This window comes from Camelus bactrianus, chromosome 34 (assembly GCF_048773025.1).
Source record: "Camelus bactrianus isolate YW-2024 breed Bactrian camel chromosome 34, ASM4877302v1, whole genome shotgun sequence".
NCBI classification, from domain to species: Eukaryota; Metazoa; Chordata; class Mammalia; order Artiodactyla; family Camelidae; genus Camelus; species Camelus bactrianus.
Genome location: NC_133572.1, coordinates 6576761 through 6597759, shown reverse-complemented (window position 1 = coordinate 6597759; position 20999 = coordinate 6576761). Strand labels below are relative to the sequence as shown.

Genomic DNA, 20999 nt, shown 5'->3' with positions numbered 1-20999 from the left:
TATATATATATATAGTTGAGTAACCCATAATGTATTTTCCTCAACCTCTTTTTCTAGAAAAGTAGCCATGTGGTTTTGTATAAGGAAGCCACATTAAGGAGCCTTACCTTCATGTCATTCTTGCTCTCCATTTCTCACAGTCTCAAGTGAAGACCTAAAATAAATTTTCAAGGTCTTTTTGCTCTGTTTCCTCCCCTAAAGACACATACGTTTCTGTAAGGACTAGTTTATCCTCATGTGGAACTGAAGGTTTTTGATTCTTCAAACCATGTCTATATCTGAGGTTACAAGCATATTTATTATCTTAATTGCTATTTTCAGTAGATCTTCTGCAGCAGGACTTTGCAGTCTCCAGATATAATTCCTATAATCATCTTATCATTGACTACCCTGTTTAGGCTGAAGGCCCCATATTGTTCCTACAAAAGAAGAGATATCTAACCCCAAATTTCCTGAACAGAATATGCTCCACTTCCAAAAGGCCCTTACCTTGGGAAAGAGTAGTTTATGTTCCATGTTGGTAATAGTAATAAATATGACAAACACCACAAGTGACACAAGAAACAAAACAAAAGAACCCAGGGATAGGACATGCTGCCACAGACTTTGGTTAGATCAAAGAAAGCTGAGTACCACTGAACATACAATATATTGCACAACAGAGAATGAATATGATTTCCTTTAGATTTATATGTTTATAGAAGTGATGGGAGTTGCAGGCATCATCTGACCTGAGCTAGATTCACCAAATCGTCCAACAGGCTAACAAGTTTGTTTCTCCACAATTTCAAAATACATACAATGTAAAGACAGTTAAGGTTTAAAAAGTATTTTGGTCACAGATATATATTAAAAAAAAAACAAATTATAAAAACTGGAGAGAGTTCTAGGACATAGAAAAGAAACTGTGGTTACCAGGAGGGAAGTTGGGTTTGGGAAGGCAGGGATAGATTAGGAGTTTGGGATTAATAGATACACATTACTGAATATAAAATAGACAATGAGGACCTACTGTATAGCAAGGGCACTTTATGCAACTTCTGGTAATGAGCTCTAATGGAAAAGAATGTGAAAAAATATATATGTATGTATATGTATAACTGAATTGCTTTACTGGACACATGAAGCTACCATTGGAAACTGACTACACTTCAATAAAAAATAAGAATTATTTTAAAAATTGGACAGAGTTGAATTGATGTCATCAAAAAATAGACTAGGAATTTCTAGGCTTTTCTTCCCAAAAAAGAAACATTGAAAAAAATTAAATACTAGCTAAAATAACTTTATAGATGTTCTGTTAAACAGTCAAAGATCTAAGCAATCAAGGGAATGCCCAATCAAGAAAAAAACAAAACAAAACAAAACACATTCATAACAGAAAGTTTCATGGTATTTAGACAAACCTTTAAAGCTACGGTACTAAATATGCTCAAGAAGCTAAAAAAAAAATAAAGACAAAAACTAAAGGAAAACAGAAAAACTATATATGAACAAAATGAGAATTTAAAAAATATAGGTAGAAAATATCATAAACGAACCAAACAGAAATAATAGAGCTTAACAGTACAATAACTGAACAGGAAATTTTAGTACATGAATTCAAAAGAAGATTAGATCAGAGAGACAAAAGAATGAGTCAGCTAGCTTGAAGATGGGATATTTGAAATTGTTGCATCTGAGGACCAGAAAGGAAAGAAGAACGAAGAAAAGTGAAGAGAACTGAAGAAACTTCTAGGATACCATCAAGAAGACTAACAGAAGCATTACAGTCGCCACACACAGCAAAGAGAGAGGGGGGCAGAGATTATTTGAAGAAATAAGGCCAAAAAGCTTCCCAAATTTGATGAAACACATGAATCTACAAATCCAAAAAGTTCAAGTAGGTTCAAGTTCAGTGAGATCCACAATGAGGCAGACAATCAAACTGTCAAAAGTCAAAGCCAAAGAGAGAATCTTGAAAACAACAATCTTGTTATGTACAAAGGATCCTTGCTACAATAATGTTGGGGCTCACATGACAGAAGGCAATAGGATAGTAAATTTGGAGATTAAATCTTAACTAAATTATCTGGATTTTGATACGACACACTGCTGAAATTTTCAGAAATGCTACTAAGATGGTCATTTAGGATTGATCAACCTATCATTCTTTGTTCAAACATTATGCATCAGTTGAATACACTCAATCAGTTCAATAGTTTGTATAACGTGTGTGGTTGATACCTCACAACGTATGACACAGAATATTTCCAACCACAGACTTGCTACTGCTTGAAATAACAGTTAACACTTACACTAGTCTTGATGTAACCATAGAGTCTTGGAGATGAGGTGGATGGTTATGGAGTAGAGGAAACAGCATTTCTGATTAAAAGAACAAGCAGCAACTACAAAGTAAATTGGGAGTCAAAGCAGTGTACCTGGCCAAGGAACAGAAGAGAAAGCTTAAGGAAAATAGAAAGAAATCAAAAGTGAATTGTACAAGCCTGGATTTGGGTGATCATTGTCACTTTAACATCATTGTATGTGTTGTTCTCAATCAAGCAAGTGTGACCACAGGAAACCACACTAAATTCAGAATCATGACAGCTTTTCTCACTAACAGAGGAGGATGGACGAATTGAGAGTCAAACACAAATTAAAAAAGCCATGAGAATCATAAAACATTGATTGGCTTGTAGATACTCTAGTCATATTACATGAGATCTTTTCTTTTAACCTGGAAATTTCTATTAATATAATAAAATGTGTAGAAGATAACATATTTTGTAGATGGAAACAATGGAAAGTAAAGACACATTGGAAACAACACCTAAGTTGCTTTGGGGAAGGGCTTCAGTAATACCAAACAAAAATTATCCTGGTTTCTATTAAGTAAAATGATTTTTTTAAAAAACATCGAACTCTTGGTGAAAAGATTTATTGCCTGTCCTAACTTCCTGTTGAAACCTTGTCACCACAGAAAAGTGATTGTATTCAACAGAAAGTTTTCAGAACAGGCAGCTCACCCAAGAAGACAAGAGAGCCATCGTATGGCAAAATTATGCCTGAAATAAAAGGTGAATCAAACAGCCGTGATTTTGCTGAATGTATTAAAAGAATCAACTCATTCTTAGCAATCAGTTGCAAGACTCTGTAGTTAAATGTCAATTTTAACAAGAACAAAATTTAAATTTAAAACTTATTTTACAAATAGAAGTCAAATTTCTACATAAAAAAGGGTTTTTCTAATCCAGGATCACATGAGACACAGCCAGCATGGGCCACACACAACACCACAGTTTCACAGTTTCACCGTTTCACCATTTCCACAGCCAACCAGCTTCCAGTTCAGTTCAGTCAATGGGAGCAACTGGCTTGACATTTGGAAAGTAAGAAATGGCGAAATGCCTGGTGTTTTTGCTTTTCTCTCTCTGCTTCAGGCTACATCTCCTGCCACCATGGCTACACATGCTGCGTGGATTTAACTCCTGCCAAACAGCAACTGCATCCTCTTCCCACCTCCCACCAGGCACCACCCACTGTGGTCCCCATTCCCACAAGTGGCTCTGGGGAGCCCCCCACTCCCTCAGCTCCTCCAGCCCTAGGAATGATACAGCTCTCTGTTTTGCTCATCTCTGGATTGTCTTCTTTCTCCTGTTTGTCTTTTGAGGCTGTCTGACTGTTTTGTAAATACTTTCCTCTATTCAATACCCTCCATTTAATGACCTGGCATGGGCTTTGTCTGCCTGCCTGGACTCACCATTTCCCCAGCCTCCTTCAAATAAAATCCAAACTATGAACTACACCCTCACTTCCCTGACCAGTCCTCCGGTTTCATTTCCTGTCCCTCTTCGTCTCACTGACTCTGCTCCAGTCACGATGCCTTCTTGCTGTTCCTCAAACAAACCAGGCAGGCTTGCATCTCAGAGCCTTTGCACTGTTCGCACAGCTCCATCTGCAGATATTGTAGAGGCTTGCTCCTTCGTTTCATTCAGGTCTTACTCTTGGAAAACCCCCATGGAGTCCTGTACCTGCAGCTCTCCCCACATGGGCAACGAACTTCCCCTCGTTTATTGTCTGGTTAGGATCATTCCCTCAAACCAAAGACATCCTGTGCTCCATACCTTCTGTTCAAGCTCTATATGTGACCAGGCAGGATTCCTGCTTAGCATCTGCATTTGTTTGCTCTTGCTACTATAATAAATCACCGCAATCTTAGCAGAGGAAAACAACAGAAATTTATTCTGTTATAAAATTATAGTTTTAGAGGCTAGAAATTGGAAATGTCTTGTAGGGCCGATGTCAAGGTTTCATCAGGACAGTCTTCATCTGCAAGCTCCAAGGGAGACTCCTTTCCTGGTCTTTTTCAGTCTCTTGCAGCTGCTCGCATTCCTTGAACTGTGGCCACATCACTCCAATCTCCATTTCCAAAGCCACATCTGTTTCTCCCTCCTCTCCTTTGATTCCTTGTCAAAGCACAAGTCTCTCATAAGGACGTTTGTGATTACATTTAGGACACACCTGAATAATCTGAGATAATCTTCCCATTTTAAGATCCTTAATTTACAAGCTTGGATGTGAGAGATCATTACCACTTCGTCACATCAGTGCTGTTATCAGTCGAGCCTACATCGTCACAGGTAACAGCATTAGTATCAGAATCGTAACTGGATTTTTCTTTGGAAGAGGAAGGATACAAGAAAGAAGAGACAGAAAACAATGTGAAATGATATGAGGCTATAAAATTTTTAATCTAACAAAAATGAGAAATAGCATAGTGATGAGGAAATCATTGACGCAAGTCATACATGGGACCATGTAAATGTTATAGTCACATCCTAAATGATATATTCACTTTCTAGAGATTTCTTCTCAAGTGAGTCCTTTGGGTAGTATGTTTTTGAGAAGGAAATAATGGGGGAGTAAATGCATTATCAGGAAAAATTCCTGAATACCTGTCATACTTCCTACTTATATAAAACAATCTTTTGAAAACTTGAATTATTCCCCCTAAGAGAACTAAATTGTGATTGAACAGGAGACTTATCAAAATAGATATGCACACATTCATATTAGACAAACAGAAAGCTAGATCATGAGATCAAGATAAAAATAATTCCTGAAATAGTCAGTGAATGAAACATGCATGATTTGCAGAACGTTCAACAGGAAGCAATCCATTCTTAGCAACCAGTTATAAAACCTTTGTATTTAAATGGCAGTTTCAGGAAAGCTAAGAGTTTATTCTAAAACAATAGTTTTTAAAATCCATGGTTGTCAGGAGAAAAACCCTTATGAGGTAAACAAGAGAACCAACAGACAATAAAGAAGATTCACAACAGTGCCAGCTCAGGGATTGTGTTAAATATAAGATGTAGTCACAGTATTTTTTTAAGTAGAAATGAATGCCAAATTCCTGCTATATTTTTTGGGGGGTTGAAAATATACACACACACACACACACACACACCCCTTTCTGGGGACAGTCTCATTCAGAGACCAAATTACCTTACCAAGAAGAAGGAAAGTAGAATCACACATTTCTTTTATAAATTTTTGAGGCCGCCATACCAAAATTCAAAAACAACCAGATGCCCCAGTATGGCAGGGAGCATGGTGGTCCACCAAATACCTTAACTGTTGGCCATTCTGAATGGCTTTATATTAAAATGATCTCAATGATCAGAATGTAAATAATCTCAAATACTGGAAACCTGACCCAGATTAAAGCAGAGTTGCTGGAATTGGTTGATCAGACTAAAATAATAACACTGTTGCTTAGAAAGGTGCTGACAGCAGTAAGACAGCACTGATAACTCCAAGAAAGGGTCAAGTGTCCCATGTAATTATCTACCAGGAGTGGGTGGGGGGCCAATGCCTGCAACTTTGTTGTCTCTTCCACCAGAAAACAATGGGGTGGACACTGGGAGTCACGGGTCTGGCAAGCAAGACCCGTGCAATCAGAAACCGAGCTCTATATTTTGTGCCCCAGTTTATGATGGAACTGCACAAAAACCAAAGTGAAATCCGTGAAGATGGTGGAAATGATATAATCACTTCTGGAAATACTACTCTGGAAGTAAGGCAGCCAAAGGAACTCTAAGACGCCAAAAATAAAATCTTGTCCATTTAGGGAAACAAAATCAGTGAAAATTAATATCACTTTTTTTTTGCCTAAAATCTGAACATCAAATATAATTACATGGATGGATCACAAAGCATTACACTGAGAGAATAAATATTTTATACAAAACATGCTGTATTATTCCAAATTCCTGAAAAAGAATATGTAAAATTAATCTACAGTAGAGAAGCATCAGAACAGTGGGGAGGGACCTAATGGAATGGACTTGAGGGAATTTGGGGGGAAATAGTATTTCCTTCATCTTGATCAGGGCTTGGACTGTAGGACAAACTCATTGAATGGTGCACTAAAATCTATGGATTTCATTGTATGTAAATTTTACTTCTAAAGAAAAAGAGAATTGCAAACAAATATTGAAATCCAGTCAGTAATATACATGCTGTAGGGCACAGGGTTCCCCCACGTGCACTGATATCTGGAAATTAGTTTGAAATGAATAAGATGTGTTGATGAATGGATAAAGGCAGGAGAGACAGAAAAGTGTAGAGAAATCACAGTTAAATGTTAATGGCATAATTTTGGTGGGGAGTATATCTATGCTTGCTATCAAATTCTTCCACCATTTCTGTTTTGAAACTTTCACAATATAATGATGATCTGAATGTCAATGTTTAACTTTATTTTAGGTTCAACAGCTTTTCAGTTTCTTCTTCCAAGGATACTATTGGAACACACTTCAGGGATATTTGGACAAAATGCATGTAAATTATGTGTGATATTTGCATGTTTATAGTTACGAATTATTCAGTTATATTATTCACTGATGTCTAACCAGGGTGAGCTGTCACAAGGCATGTTAAGGCTTCAGGTATGACCATAAAAAGATGTATTGTAATAGCATGTGTGCTGCATTGCTTTCTAAATCATTATTTAACTTGAAAAGAATCAAGTTGAAAAATTTTCTATCACTATATGTAAAAGACAATATATAATTAATAATATTATATATTAAATAAATACAAACTCATATATAATAATTCCAGTTTTACTTAGTTTTCTCAAAAATAAAACTTCTCTTTTTCTTTCGTAGGGTACACAGAGAATTCTTGAATATTCTTATTTTGTTTTTGCTATCTTTCTGTGTCTAAATACCTCTCTTTTTTTTGTTTGCTTTTTTGTCAAGCTTTGGAAGAGTTCATAACCTCTATATAGGGGCAATCATCATATTTTATAACTGTAAGAATCAGTAAATTTTTGTGGGGCTTGCTTTTTATTTTTTTATCTTTATCTTTTTTTTGTCATAGTGTTGCAACTATTTGACAATAATTTACATTTCTAGTGACTCGTCGCCTATAAAGGGTAGTTGGCCATTCTTCCTTCATGTGGGTTCAAAAAAGACCTTATATGCTAACTGGATAGTCCCTGAAATAAGGAAGGATATTGTCATCTCAGGAATAAAAACAATTACCTATTACAAAATAAAGTGTCTATTTCTCTTCAGAGTCTGTTGACAACAGTGTTCCTGAATTTCACAGCAGTTGTCATATTCAGGAAAGTCTTTTCTCTGTCCGCAAGAGTAACTCTGTCAGCATGAATGCCTTATTGACAAATAGGCAGGAATATATTAATATTGTCAGTAAACTTTCAAAAAAATCCTCATGAAACTACATATCAGAGTAAAAATCTAAACTCTGAAAAGTCGCTCACTGATCTGTATTTTTGTTCAGAATGACCATCTAAGAAGGGAAATATTTAAATAAGAAAAGTAGAGTAAACTAGGTGTGGAGGAGTGAAAGGAACTGATAAAATTAATTTTCCCACGTTGAAGTGTGGGGAAGTCATTCCGGCTTACATATGTTTACTTGAATTTGATGCCGGCTGAAACAGCCCATGGCCCATCACACAGACATTGTACATCTGCTTTAATTACTGAATAAAAGGGCGCACTGGCCAGAAGTAAAGAATGTCCATGTTAAAAATAAAGACTAAATGCTTCCCTTCCTGAGACGTCAATGCTGGTCCTTCTTCAGTGATGACTCCCTTCCCCGGTTTAAGGCTGTAGTGACTCCCTGTGTAAGTACTGATTTTTTTTTTAAATTCATGAAGGAATGTATCCCTGACTTGACTGATGTTCTTTGTTCTGACAAGATATAAAACTGTGCTGAAAACCTTACTTCTCCACAACAGTCGTCTGAGAGGTTGTCTTCTGGGCTATAGTCCTCACTTTGGCTCAAAACTCTTTTCTGTTCCTCTTATAGATTGTTTATTGATTATTTTCATCAACAGAACTGCTTGGACTGACACTAAATTGAGTACAGTTGGACCTCTGTATCCGTGGGTTCTGTATCCTCAGATTCAACCAACTGTGAATATAAAATATTTTTTTAAAATCTGGAAAGTTCCAAAAAGCAAGCCTTGAATTTGCTGCACCCAGACAACTATTTACATAGCATTGACATTGTATTTGTAAGTATTTATATAGCATTTACATTGTATTTATAAGTATTTACATAATATTTACGTTGCATTAGGTATTGTAAGTAATCTAGGGGTGGCTTAAGGTATATGGGGAAATGTACATAGGTTATATGCAAATGTTACAACCAGGTTACTTATTGCTAATAAACCGTAGGTTTATGCAAATACTATAAAACATATTCAAATGTTTTATATGAAGAACTTGAGCATCTGTGGATTTTGGTATCCACCAGGGGTCCTGGAGCCAATCTTACGTGGACACCATGGGATGACTATATCTAATTCTTATGTTATTATCATGTTTCTGTTCTAGTGAAACAGGGACATTGGCAAAGTATAATTTTTACTCTCTGTGTATAATTTTGGACCAACTCTTATGAAATAAACAAATAAGGGAGCTTGTTGTGTCAGTACGTGTGGAAGCTATAGACATAAGACTAAAAAGAGGCAGCCCAGCTTGTCATCAGCACTGTTTTAGTAATTCTAAAGCCTTTGATATGGTTAAAATGAAATAATTACTAATTGTTTATTTTGATTTTTAACAGATAACCATGTAACAGAACAACTTAAAGAAATGGAAACTTAACAATTGAGATTTTAAAGCAAATCCTTTTGTATCACATTTTCAGCTGTGAGTCTAATTAACTGTCTCAGAGTCACCATGCTATAAAATAAGTTGGACTTTTGGATAGAAACCAAGCTGAAAATTAATTTCAAAAAATTGTAAACAATTCCATTTCTTGTGTGATTATACTAAGCTCTACTACCAGTTCTATGTTTCTTTGCTTAACAATTTACTTTGACAATTTTGTAGACGAAATACAACATATATATCAGTGACAATAGTGTAAATTTTACATGGGACAGCCTGTTTAATATGCAACACAGTCTAACCTTATCTCATTGATTTTATCTCATTGTCTAATTCAGAAAATATTTAAGGCAACGTCTTCTAAAGTGCATCGGCATAAATGTATTCTCCTAGACATTATCACAGTGCTATTTCCTGAAAAGTCATCTAAATCAAAATATATCCACTCAACAAAATTAAAGTCCATTTTAAAAATGGCATTGCAGTACATTTTTAGAGAACTGAATTTTTTTTAAGGCAAAGGTGTTAAGTTTACATACTTTCTCACCAGAACAAGAAAGTGACCACTGGCAACTCGATCAAGACATAGGGTGAGAGAAGAGTTATGTTCATCTTTCCTGTGAATTTATAGGATAAATAAGGGGGTTCTTACAAATGTAGGTCTGTTTAGTTTCACAGCTTTCAGCTAAATAAACTTCTCTTGATTTGTAGGATAGGCAGGCATGTTGTAGTGGAAGTGTAGAAAGATAAAACCTAAAACAGAAGAAATGGCATGGTCTTTATGAAATCCTGTAGCAAGCAAATACCAGAGAGAAGAAATATAAAACTTTCATTTTATATATAAATACTTAAAACATAATGTATATGTAATATAGTTGAGTTGAATTTCTGTCAGTATCACAGATAAATAAGATCTTTATAAATTTAAAAGTTATTGATTACAGAACCTTAAATATTTAATAAAAATTCAACCAAAGATATAAGAATCTAAGGGGAAAGAGAGCCTGCTGATTATCACTACTTATAAAGTAGTCAGACAAATTAAAAACAAAATAATAAAAAGCCTACAAATTACAGGTCTCAGTAAATTTTTTTTAGTGGGGAAAATAAACATTTTTAGGCTGCATAGTAAATAGAATGTTAAAAAGCAGAAAGATTTGAAAGATATATCAATGACCTGGAAGTTGGGTTGTATAGGACAGTGTGCTTAAGTGACAAAGTGAGAAGACTTTAAACCATGGTCTGTGCTATGGGTTGAATCGGGTCCCATGAAAACGCATGGGTTGATGTCCTACGCTCCAGGACCTCAAAATGTGACTGTATTCAGAGACGGGGCCTTTCAAGAGGTGATCAAGTTAAAATGAGGTCATTAGGGTGGGATCTATTCAATATGGCCGGGGCCCTTATAAGAGGAAGTTTGGACTTAGACAGGTACAGGGGGACGGCCACAGGTAGACACATGGAGGGGATGTCCACCTGCAAGCCGGCTGGAGGCCCAGGAGCACAGGCTTGGGGGTGGGGCTGTCCCCTCACTCAGAAGGTCAGACAGTGCGGCCGTCTCCTTAGTTTCAGCGGGCTGAGACACCACTACCCAGAGCCAAGGGGTTGGGACCCCTGCGCAGGGACAAGGGGTCAGGGCCACAGTCCTGGTAGGCCTGGAGGACTACACGTGGCTATAGAAAGTGTTATCCTTGGTCCTGAAAATCTGATGGCATTTTCCCTGCCAGGTTTCAGACTTGCCTGGGAACCATCACTTCTTTCCTCTTTAGTTTTCCCCTTTTAGACTGGGGATTCCTGTCCTGAGTCTGCCCTGCCATTGCACTTTGAAAGCAGATAATTTGTTGAATTTCACAGATTCACACCTGGGAAGAATTTTGCCTCGGGATGAATCATACCTCGAATCTTTCCCCGTCTGATTTAGATGTTAGATGGGATTTTGAACTTGGAGTTAACGCTGGGAGGTATGAAGACATTGGGGCTTTTTGGGATGGGGAGAATGTATTTTTCACATGAAAAGGACATGCATTTTGGGAGGCCGGAGGCCAGAGTGTTATGGGCTCAGACTGTGTCCCCTCTAGATTTTCTATGTTGAAGCCCTAACCCCAGCACTTCTGAATCTATTTGGAGATAAGTTTCTTTAAAGAGGTAATTAATAGCACAAGGAACTAGATTCAGTATCTTGTAGTAACTTATGGTGAAAAAGAATATGAAAACAAGTATATGTGTGCTCCTATGTGACTGAAGCATTGTGCTGCACACCAGAAATTGACACAACATTGTAAACTGACTATACTTCAATAAAAATATATTTAAAAGGGGGGTAAGTTAAAATGAGATCGTTGGGATGGGCACTAATCTAATACAGATGGTGGATTATGTAGAAATAGGTACGGAGGGAAGATCAGGTGAAGACACAGGGAGAAGACGGCCAAGGAGGGAGGCCTCAGACGGAACCGACCTGTCAACACCTTGATCTTCTAGCCTCGGCACTTGTTCTCAGTGAGTTTCTGTTGTTCAAGCCAGTCGGTCTTTGCTACCTTTGTATGGCAGCCCTAGCAGACTGAGACAAGGCGTGAGAAAGTCTCAGGAGAAGGCTAAGGGAGGACCTGAGTTATGTGATCTTCTTCTGAAGACAATGCTGGACATGAGCTTCTACTTAAGGTACTGTCTCTTTTCCCAACTCCCTAAATGTCCTTCAGATTGTGCCTCAGGCACACTTGATTTCTATCGCTTAAGGCCAGTGCAGCAATGAAGCCAGGAGCAGAGAAGGCGGCATTATGTCAGGCAGATACTTACATGTCAGAGGACAGAATCGAATTATTTTCCCACAGCCAGTGCTTGACAGCTGCATCATAGTAGACTCCAATCCAAAAAAAAGATTTTAGAGAGAAGAAATTCTAGTAACAAACAAACACATGCAAATACAAAGTCCCCATTACTACCTTTTCGCGAAGTGCGTGGGAGTACCTTTTAAAATATTCAACATTACATTTATAGTTATTCAACTCATCCAGTCCACAAACTCACTAAAGCATGCTATATTTATTCCAAGACCATTTTTAGAGGCTGATAATACAGCAATGAACAACACAAACTGCCTTCTCCCATGCGAGGTACAGAAAATAAATAAATATGAGTAAGAAGACTGTGTGGGTTTGGGGCACAAGGGAGCAAGGTTTTTAAAAGAATAGAAGTACTCTTACAGATATCTCGAAGATTAATTTTATCCCCGATGTGTATTCTCTGTCTCTTCAGACCCATTATGGAGAGAATCTCTCCTCTATTAGGAGAACTCAGTGGATATTTTTAACCCAGTACTGATGTACATTGTCAGAGTTAGGGCCTTCTCCTCCATCTTCTCATGTAGGGTTCTAGATTCTGATGCAGCGATCACAGTTTTTTGGACCACAAAGGCTATACCATCTTGGTGCTGGGCTACACCAGGCTTTTCCCCCCTCTGAGATAGTCCTTGTAATAACTGTCTGTTTCTAAATGTATTCTTTACACATATTTTTTCACCAAGGGCATTCTAACTATTATTTCAAAACGTATCTTGCCTCTTTACATAATACATAGATCTGATGCTACGTTTTGTGTATGAAAATTGAAACAAGGTAAACTAGTGATACCTTTCAGCCATGCGTCTAGGACTGAAGTCAGGTAAATATAAATGACTCCTCAGCTTAATTCAGTGGATCAACGTCACATATTTCACAGACTGTTACAATGCTCAAAGCAACAACTTACCATCTCCTCCCTGTTCATATTTATGAGACTGGAATTTAGAGACAAACAGGCACGTTGGCTCTCTGTCCAAGTGAACTCTTCCTTGGAGAAGTAGTAACAACTACATCTGAACCAAACCCAGTTCTTTGGACAAGAATGACAGCACGGTTCCAGGCAAAGACTCTCCATCGCTGCATTGAAACAAATGCACAAAGTCTGATTTTGTTGATTGTTTTGTTAAAGACACACCTTGCAAACAGAAGTATACTTTTTGTCATTAGAATAACGTTCTATAAAGACAACAAAAATTACTCATAATAAAATTGTAAATTCGAAATGAAAAAAATTCTTTTTTATTTTTCTTTCAAATTGTTGCCATGTATTGGGTGTTGGACCCTTTATATGCCGTGTAACGCAGGTGAACTCAGATCTGTTCATCTAAGAGTAGCTGGACAATTGGTTTTCATACTTCCTTACTGTTATCACATTTGGGGACTGGACTGTCTTCACCTTACATCTTTATTAGATTAAATTGTTTTTGAAATTTTGTCCTTCTGCTACAAACTAAACCTCTCCAAAAATTTGTTCTCACATCAGGTAATTCTATCCCCCTACAAACCTATGAAATCTTACAAGAATTTCTAAAAAAACCCCAACAAACAAGAAACCACAAAACCTTATCTCTGTCCTCTTGTATTTCAGTTGGTTATACATAAATCTTTGATTTGCAAGACTGTAAGTTATTTAATGGCTGGGACTCTGTCATATTTTCTATTACACATACAGAGTAACTTGCCCAGAGAAATCTCTATGTTTGTGGACCCAACACAATAATACTTTAAAATCAGTGTAAGAAATCAGGCTACAGGAGGTAAGTATAGCCCAGTGGTAGATCATGAGCTTAGCATGCACGAGGTCCTGGGTTCAGTCTCCAGTATCTCCATTAAAACAAACAAAAAAAAGACAAAAGAAAGAAATTAGGCTAAAACCACTGCCTACCTTCCTGCTGGACTGTGAGAGGTGGTTGTTCTGAAGATGCTGAAAAAATAACCAAATATCATAGGTGGATCTTCCTTTAAATTGAAACATCAAAATGAAAGAAATTAGGCTAAAACCACTACATACCTTCCTGCTGGACTGTGAGAGGTGGTTGTTCAGAAGATGCTGCAAAAATAACCAAATATCACAGGTAGATTTTTTAAATTGAAACATCAAAATGAAATAATCAAAGACTACATTCCATAAGAGTAAATCAGCAATTTTCAAGAAAACGAAAAGGGAAGAATGTCAATGAGGTAAAATTGCTCTGAGCCAGGATCTGCTTAACATATTCTAAGAAATAAATAACTCTCTCAAAGGGAAGGCAAGTTGGAAGACTCTATAGTCACTTACAGTTGGCAGTAAAAACAGCCACTGCGATGGTGACGGCCATTAGGAGCAGGCACGTGACACCCAGCACACCAGAAATCCACCTCCATGGAAGAGGGGAGACGCTTTCGGAGAGAACTGGAAACACAAGCAGAATGAAAACCAGAAGGAATCGTTGGAGCAAGATGACAGGACAAATAAACATAAGGCTTAGAGAGTACTTTACAGTTAAGAACTCATCAAATACGTGTTAATTCTTGATTCTCACAAGCCTGTAGAATATTTTTACCCAATTTTAGATAATAATGAAATAACTGAAGTAAAAATCTCATTTTTTACATAGGCTTTTTGCCTAAGATAACAATTAATTCATAGCAGAAGAGAGTCCCTAATTCACTAATTCTGCCTCCAAATCTTACTCTCCTATTTCATCCTTCTCAACCAAAAGGAAGGAAGGAAAGAAGGAAGGAAGGAAGGAAGGAAAAAAATAAGTAAATTGAACAAGAAAACTACAAAATCAGAACAGCCACTGTTTCATTTAGGCACTGAGTCCTTCCCTACTTGAAAAGTAAAAGTGGCTACATTTTAGCTTAGGAAGTCAACAGATATCATTTTTTTTTTTTGTATATTTCCCTGTGCTATACAGTGTAGTCTATTCTACAATTTTGAAATCCCAGTCTATCCCTTCCCACCCTCCACCCCCCTGGTAACCACAAGTCTGTATTCTCTGTCTGTGAGTCTATTTCTGTCCTTTATTTACGCTTTGTTTTTGTTTGTTTGTTTGTTTTTGTTTTTGTTTTTTAGATTCCACATATGAGCAATCTCATATGGTATTTTTCTTTCTCTTTCTGGCTTACTTCACTTAGAATGACATTCTCCAGGAGCATCCATGTTGCTGCAAATGGCATTATGTTGTCGGTTTTTATGGCTGAGTAGTATTCCATTGTATAAATATACCACATCTTCTTTATCCAGTCACCTGTTGATGGACATTTAGGCTGTTTCCATGTTTTGGCTATTGTAAATAGTGCTGCTATGAACACTGGGGTGCAGGTGTCATCCTGAAGTAGATTTCCTTCTGGATACAAGCCCAGGAGTGGGATTCCTGGGTCATAGGGTAAGTCTATTCCTAGTCTTTTGAGGAATCTCCACACTGTTTTCCATAGTGGCTGCACCAAACTGCATTCCCACCAGCAGTGTAGGAGGGTTCCCCTTTCTCCACAGCCTTTCCAGCATTTGTCATTTGTGGATTTTTGAATGACGGCCATTCTGACTGGTGTGAGGTGATACCTCATTGTAGTTTTGATTTGCATTTCTCTGATAATTAGTGATATTGAGCATTTTTTCATGTGCTTTTTGATCATTTGTATGTCTTCCTTGGAGAATTGCTTGTTTAGGCCTTCTGCCCATTTTTGGATTGGGTTGTTTATTTTTTTCTTATTGAGTCGTATGAGCTGCTTATATATTCTGGAGATCAAGCCTTTGTCGGTTTCATTTGCAAAAATTTTCTCCCATTCCATAGGTTTTCTTCTTGTTTTATTTCTGGTTTCCTTTGCTGTGCAGAAGCTTGTAAGTTTCATTAGGTCCCATTTGTTTATTCTTGCTTTTATTTCTTCTAGGAGAAAATTTTTGAAATTATGTCAGATAATGTTTTGCCTATGTTTTCCTCTAGGAGGTTTATTATATCTTGTCTTATGTTTAAGTCTTTAATCCATTTTGAGTTGATTTTTGTATATGGTGTAAGGGAGTGTTCTAGCTTCATTGTTTTACATGCTGCTGTCCAGTTTTCCCAACACCATTTGCTGAAGAGACTGTCTTTATTCCAATGTATATTCTTGCCTCCTTTGTCAAAGATGAGTTGACCAAAAGTTTGTGGGTTCATTTCTGGGCTCTCTATTCTGTTCCATTGGTCTATATGTCTGTTTTGGTACCAATACCATGCTGTCTTGACGACTGTAGCTCTATAGTATTGTCTGAAGTCTGGGAGAGTTATTCCTCCAGCCTCTTTCTTTCTCTTCAGTAATGCTTTGGCAATTCTAGGTCTTTGATGGTTCCATATGAATTTTATTATGATTTGTTCTAGTTCTGTGAAATATGTCCTGGGTAATTGGATAGGGATTGCATTAAATCTGTAGATTGCCTTGGGCAGTGTGACCATTTTAACAATATTGATTCTTCCAATCCAAGAGCATGGGATATCTTTCCATTTTTTAAAGTCGTCTTTAATTTCCTTCATCAGATATCATTTGTTTATCCTTCTTGCTCCCACACTTATTCCCTCTCTTCCTTAACTCAATGAGCACACATTAAGGTGCACAACGTGTCATGCGAGTGTGAGAACCAGCAATGGAGTGACATGGAAAGAATGAGACGCTGCCTCCACCCTCGATGGAGTGGTAAGTCCACCAGCTGGAGACAATTGGAAGATCAGAATCAATAAAATGCCAGCTTAATTTTGTCATTCCAACTTTAGAACATTAAATATCTTTAAAAAAAAAAAATTCAAGGGTCACCTATATATTTCATACTACCTTCCTTCCTTCCACTGAACTTCCTCCTCTGTATTATTAAGACACTCATCCCTTGACCTATGTTCTCAGTCACCATCACTGCGGTGCTTTTAAACACCCAATGTAGACATACCGGTGGGTCACCTGGGCGATGGCTCTGATGCTAACTGCTGACTTTCCGTTTCATATGCCTCCTTAACTGTTCCAAATTCTGAATTCCGAATCAAATTCTGCCTTCTCTCCTGCTGGGTCTGGGTTACAGATATCTGATGAAGGAAGTCAAACAGCCCGGTACTAATTCACATCAAGGTCTCAAACTTCACCTTGATTCCCAGTGGCATTTGACAATGATTTCTTCTTGGTCAATTCCTCTCATGTTTAGCACCAGTTTTGTTTTTGCTTTTTCTGTTGTTGTTGTTTTTAAATCCACCGCTGCCTATTAGTCATCTCTTCTATGGAAAAGGAGCGAAGATCAAGACTAATAAGCTAAAATTTTTGTTGAGGCGATGTTAAAGGCTTAGGTTCCATTTCATTGGTAGAATATTTCCAGTGACATAGAAGTTTCCCACAGGGCCCTTCTCAGGATCCAAAGGTAACTTTTATCCCTTTTTCTATTGCCACTAAATAATTTTGCTGAATTTAAACTTCATATTATAAAATGATACAGTCTATGAGTTCATTATATAATACTAAATGGAAACTATAAATGAAGAACATAAAAGAATAAGTCCAGAATTACATCTACAAATGACAAACAACAGCTTTATGGGTGACTTCCAAAATGTCTTCTTGTCTGTATTTTTAACATTTTCTCTAATGCACATGTATTCACTTAGTCAAAAACAATATAACTATTATAATCTCTTTTTTTAGAAAAGAAATATTCACTTGGAATTTTACTATCAATTTAAAACAAATTTACCAAAAAAAAAAAAAAAAAAAAAAAAGCCTGTGCTTTCCAACTCTTCCCAACTTCATTCTTCCTTTAAAGTCTAAATCAATTCTCACTTTAGCAGTGAGGTTTCTAAAGAATCCAATTTATCTTTTAAATTATTTATAGTATTTTCCATTTGGCCTTTGCCATTATCTGCATTAAATTGACTTTAAAATTTTTGCTTGTATTATTCACTCTCTAACTAGATTTAGAAACAAGTTTTTGTATCTCTCTAGTGCATAGCATGGTCAGGGTATAATTTTAGACATTCTCTACCTGTTTATTGAATACTCAGTTATAATGTAGCTTACCTTTGTCGTTGACATCTTCTGCTAACTTTTTGTGCTGTCTCTTACAAGATTTCTGGTGTTTCAGCTTCTTCTCGGTTAATGGCAACTCATTTGGACCAAATTTAGGCTTGATATTATTTTTTGGTGTGTGCCTCTGCTGAGAATCCTGGTTTAGTGTGGTATAAATTATGGGCTCCTCATTCATCTCTATATATATTTAAAAAAACTGTAAAGAAGGCATATTATAATAAAGAGAGATGAAACAATAATATAAAATCTCAGTTGATAAGTAGATATACCTATTACATTTTCTGGAAGCATGTTCTCAACAGTTTGAAATCCCAAGCACAGGAAAACATGCCACCAAGAATATAGAAGTAAAGGAATAAGAGAATCCAGAGGAGTTAAGAGCTACTTAACCAAGTCTTAAATGGAAAGTAATTATTTACTTTAATACAGAATTTAAAAATTAATTCGAGGTCTGCAATGAAGTCATCTCCAAAAATTCCAAGGCTATTTCTGTCTAACGTCATTGCAGTTTGCCTCTTGAAACTGAATAATAAAAGACAGAGTTGATGTTCCACTACTATTAGAAATTGAGATGTTATGTTTATTAGCTCTGATCCCCACTGCAGGATTCCTGATTAAAACACAAAGTTAACAATTTCACTTTTCCTAAGTGACTCCTTCATTAACAACATGACTGATAAACATCTTTTGTATTATTTTACAGTTGAAGTAAGACCACACCCCATATGTTTGCAGAGGCTGCTAACTTACTAGCTTCTTTCTATGTTTTATATAAACTCTCCTTCTTATTAAAAAGTAAATAAACAAAATCGATTAAATACTAAAGTAGCTAAAATTTAAAAGTTTGAAGAATTTGGTTGTAAATTATTGTTTAATATTGGCTGTCAGCTTCAGTGCTGGCAAAACACTGATCAGAACAAGTCACGTATTTGTCAGTGTTCAAATACTTTCAATTTAAACTTCTCAGAGAAACTGTATTTATTTTAAAAGATTACTAGACATACATTAAAGATTTGGGACTAACATACTCCAATAAAGCAAAACTTTGATATGTTGAAGTCTGAAAAAATATTTTACTTAATGTTTAATTTTTTATTTTAAAATGTCCAAAAATAGAAACAGCGCAAAGAATTGTCTACTGGTTACACCTTCCAGGAACTGGAGGAGGGAGGATTACAAGGGAACCAGAAATGGTAAAACATACCTGGAGTGAGGAGGGAACTCCTTGTGAGAGAATTAGTATGTGTGAGTCTCAGGAAACAGGACCTGGTAACTTGGCATAGAATTGGAAACTGTGTGCCTCAACAGAAAAACTACAGCTGTGCAAAGTTTCATTAACCAACAGGAAACTTTACTTTTTTTTTTTTGCATTTGTCCTTAGCACCCACATACCGGTGAGATAATCTCATTTCCTGTGACCTAGGTTACTTAGGAAAACTATTACACACTTTTTATTTTAAGCCATTCTAAACAATAGGCTTTGTGAACTGAAAAGAAAGCATTGCTGAGATCAAATCTTCCTTTCCAATAAGTGGCGTTTCACTAAGGTTTTACCATATTTGTCTCTCTGGAGCCACGAGTCTAGTTAGATTAAGTCATCATGGCAAGATAAAAACTCGTGTTTATACTTAAATTTGGTATGTGGAGACAGAGAAATCGTATTTATTTTGTTTATCAAAGTTCTCTTTGGGATGTACATCTGATAAGTTTCAGTCCTTTATTTATTAATTTCCTTCAAAAATATTAGCTAAAATATTACCTCCTTAAATGTGTTAATTCACCAATAAGCTTATAATAGAAAATTAGCACACGATTGTCATGCATGTGATAGAGAGACAGAGAGACAGTCACCTGTGAAATCGAAGGACAAGAAAATGCCTGGTGTGTTGTACGTGCTGAATAAATGTCTGTTGATTCATCAAAAGAATAAATGAAACAGCTGCACAAATACGTGTTTACCAACTGCACAAGCAGTGCTTAGGAAATGATAGAATGCTATGGAATATTTCAGAAGGAAAATTGAACTTTTAGGGAGTGGGGAAAAGCTTTCCTAAGAAAGGGATGCTTAAGTTGAGTTAAAGATAAAAAGTTGCATTAATTAGTTAAGGGAGAATAAAGGGGTAGTTGTGATCCAGGTGGAATAATGTGTATATATAACCTTTGGAGGGACAGCAGAGGAAGAATAGCATGAATAAAACAGGAGAGGCAAAAGAAAGATTATGCAAAATCATATTTAATGCTTTAGACTTTATCTTAAATGTATAGGAAATCATAAACTTTCTTTTAACAAATCAATGCATGTTCATACTGGCGTTTCCAAAGATGTACTCTGGTTTCAGGGTAGAGAATATTTTAGCAGGGTCCATCGTGGATGTGTGAAGACTAGTTAGAAGGGTATGGTAATCAGTAAGCGGGTTGCTGTGGAGGTGAAGAGAAGTGGATGGATTCTAGAGATATTTCAAATTTTAATTAGATGTGATTTGACAATTAATTAGAAATGGTGGGAGGCTGAAATGGAGAACCAAGGTACCAGGACAGGACAATTAGGTCTGTGGTTCTTTTGATTAAAACAGTGATAGTAGAGGGGAAACACTTTTTACAATAAGAGACATGGTTTCATTGCTGTTACATTTAAACATCCAAGTGGCGATGTCAAGTAGGCAATTCAGTGTGCAAATCCGAAGTGCAAATAAACCTTTGGGGAATGATTCCTGCCAAAAGAGTGAGTAAGATGTCCTAGGGGAGCCTAGGACAGAATCTCGAGGAACCCCGCGCGTTGAAAAGCCAAGAAGACACTAAATGGCCGAGGTCTACTACGGCAAAAAGCCCTCAACACGCCAGAGAGCAATTAGGAGAGAGTGTGTGAGGAAGCTAAGGGATCTGGGCGTTTCAAAGAGAATTTTCAACTGCACTGAATGCCAACAAAAGTACATACGATGTATTGTCCAAACTGGGACACTTTCTAAAACAAAAGGGTATTGTAGTAGGTCGTTTTAACAGG

The 20999-nt window shown here is 36.7% G+C and overlaps 1 protein-coding gene across 8 annotated transcripts; it reads right to left on the bottom strand.

Moving 5' to 3' along the window:
* Positions 1-3078: 3078 nt before the first annotated feature.
* Positions 3079-19356, bottom strand: LOC105062206 (killer cell lectin-like receptor subfamily E member 1). Of its 8 annotated transcripts, none has more exons than XM_074357344.1 (9): positions 19203-19356; positions 17990-18194; positions 14259-14372; positions 13992-14030; positions 13866-13904; positions 12888-13057; positions 11937-12037; positions 9793-9893; positions 3079-4662 (listed from the first exon to the last, which is right to left on the bottom strand). In XM_074357344.1, coding segments are annotated over exons 2-9 (750 nt in total). In that variant the 5' UTR covers positions 18174-18194; positions 19203-19356; the 3' UTR covers positions 3079-4660. The 8 variants fall into 8 exon arrangements, with proteins under 8 accessions (XP_074213445.1, XP_045366193.1, XP_074213446.1 ...); XM_045510237.2 differs by having other exon boundaries at positions 3079-4451; XM_074357345.1 differs by having other exon boundaries at positions 11937-12000.
* Between the last annotated feature and the right edge of the window lie 1643 nt (positions 19357-20999).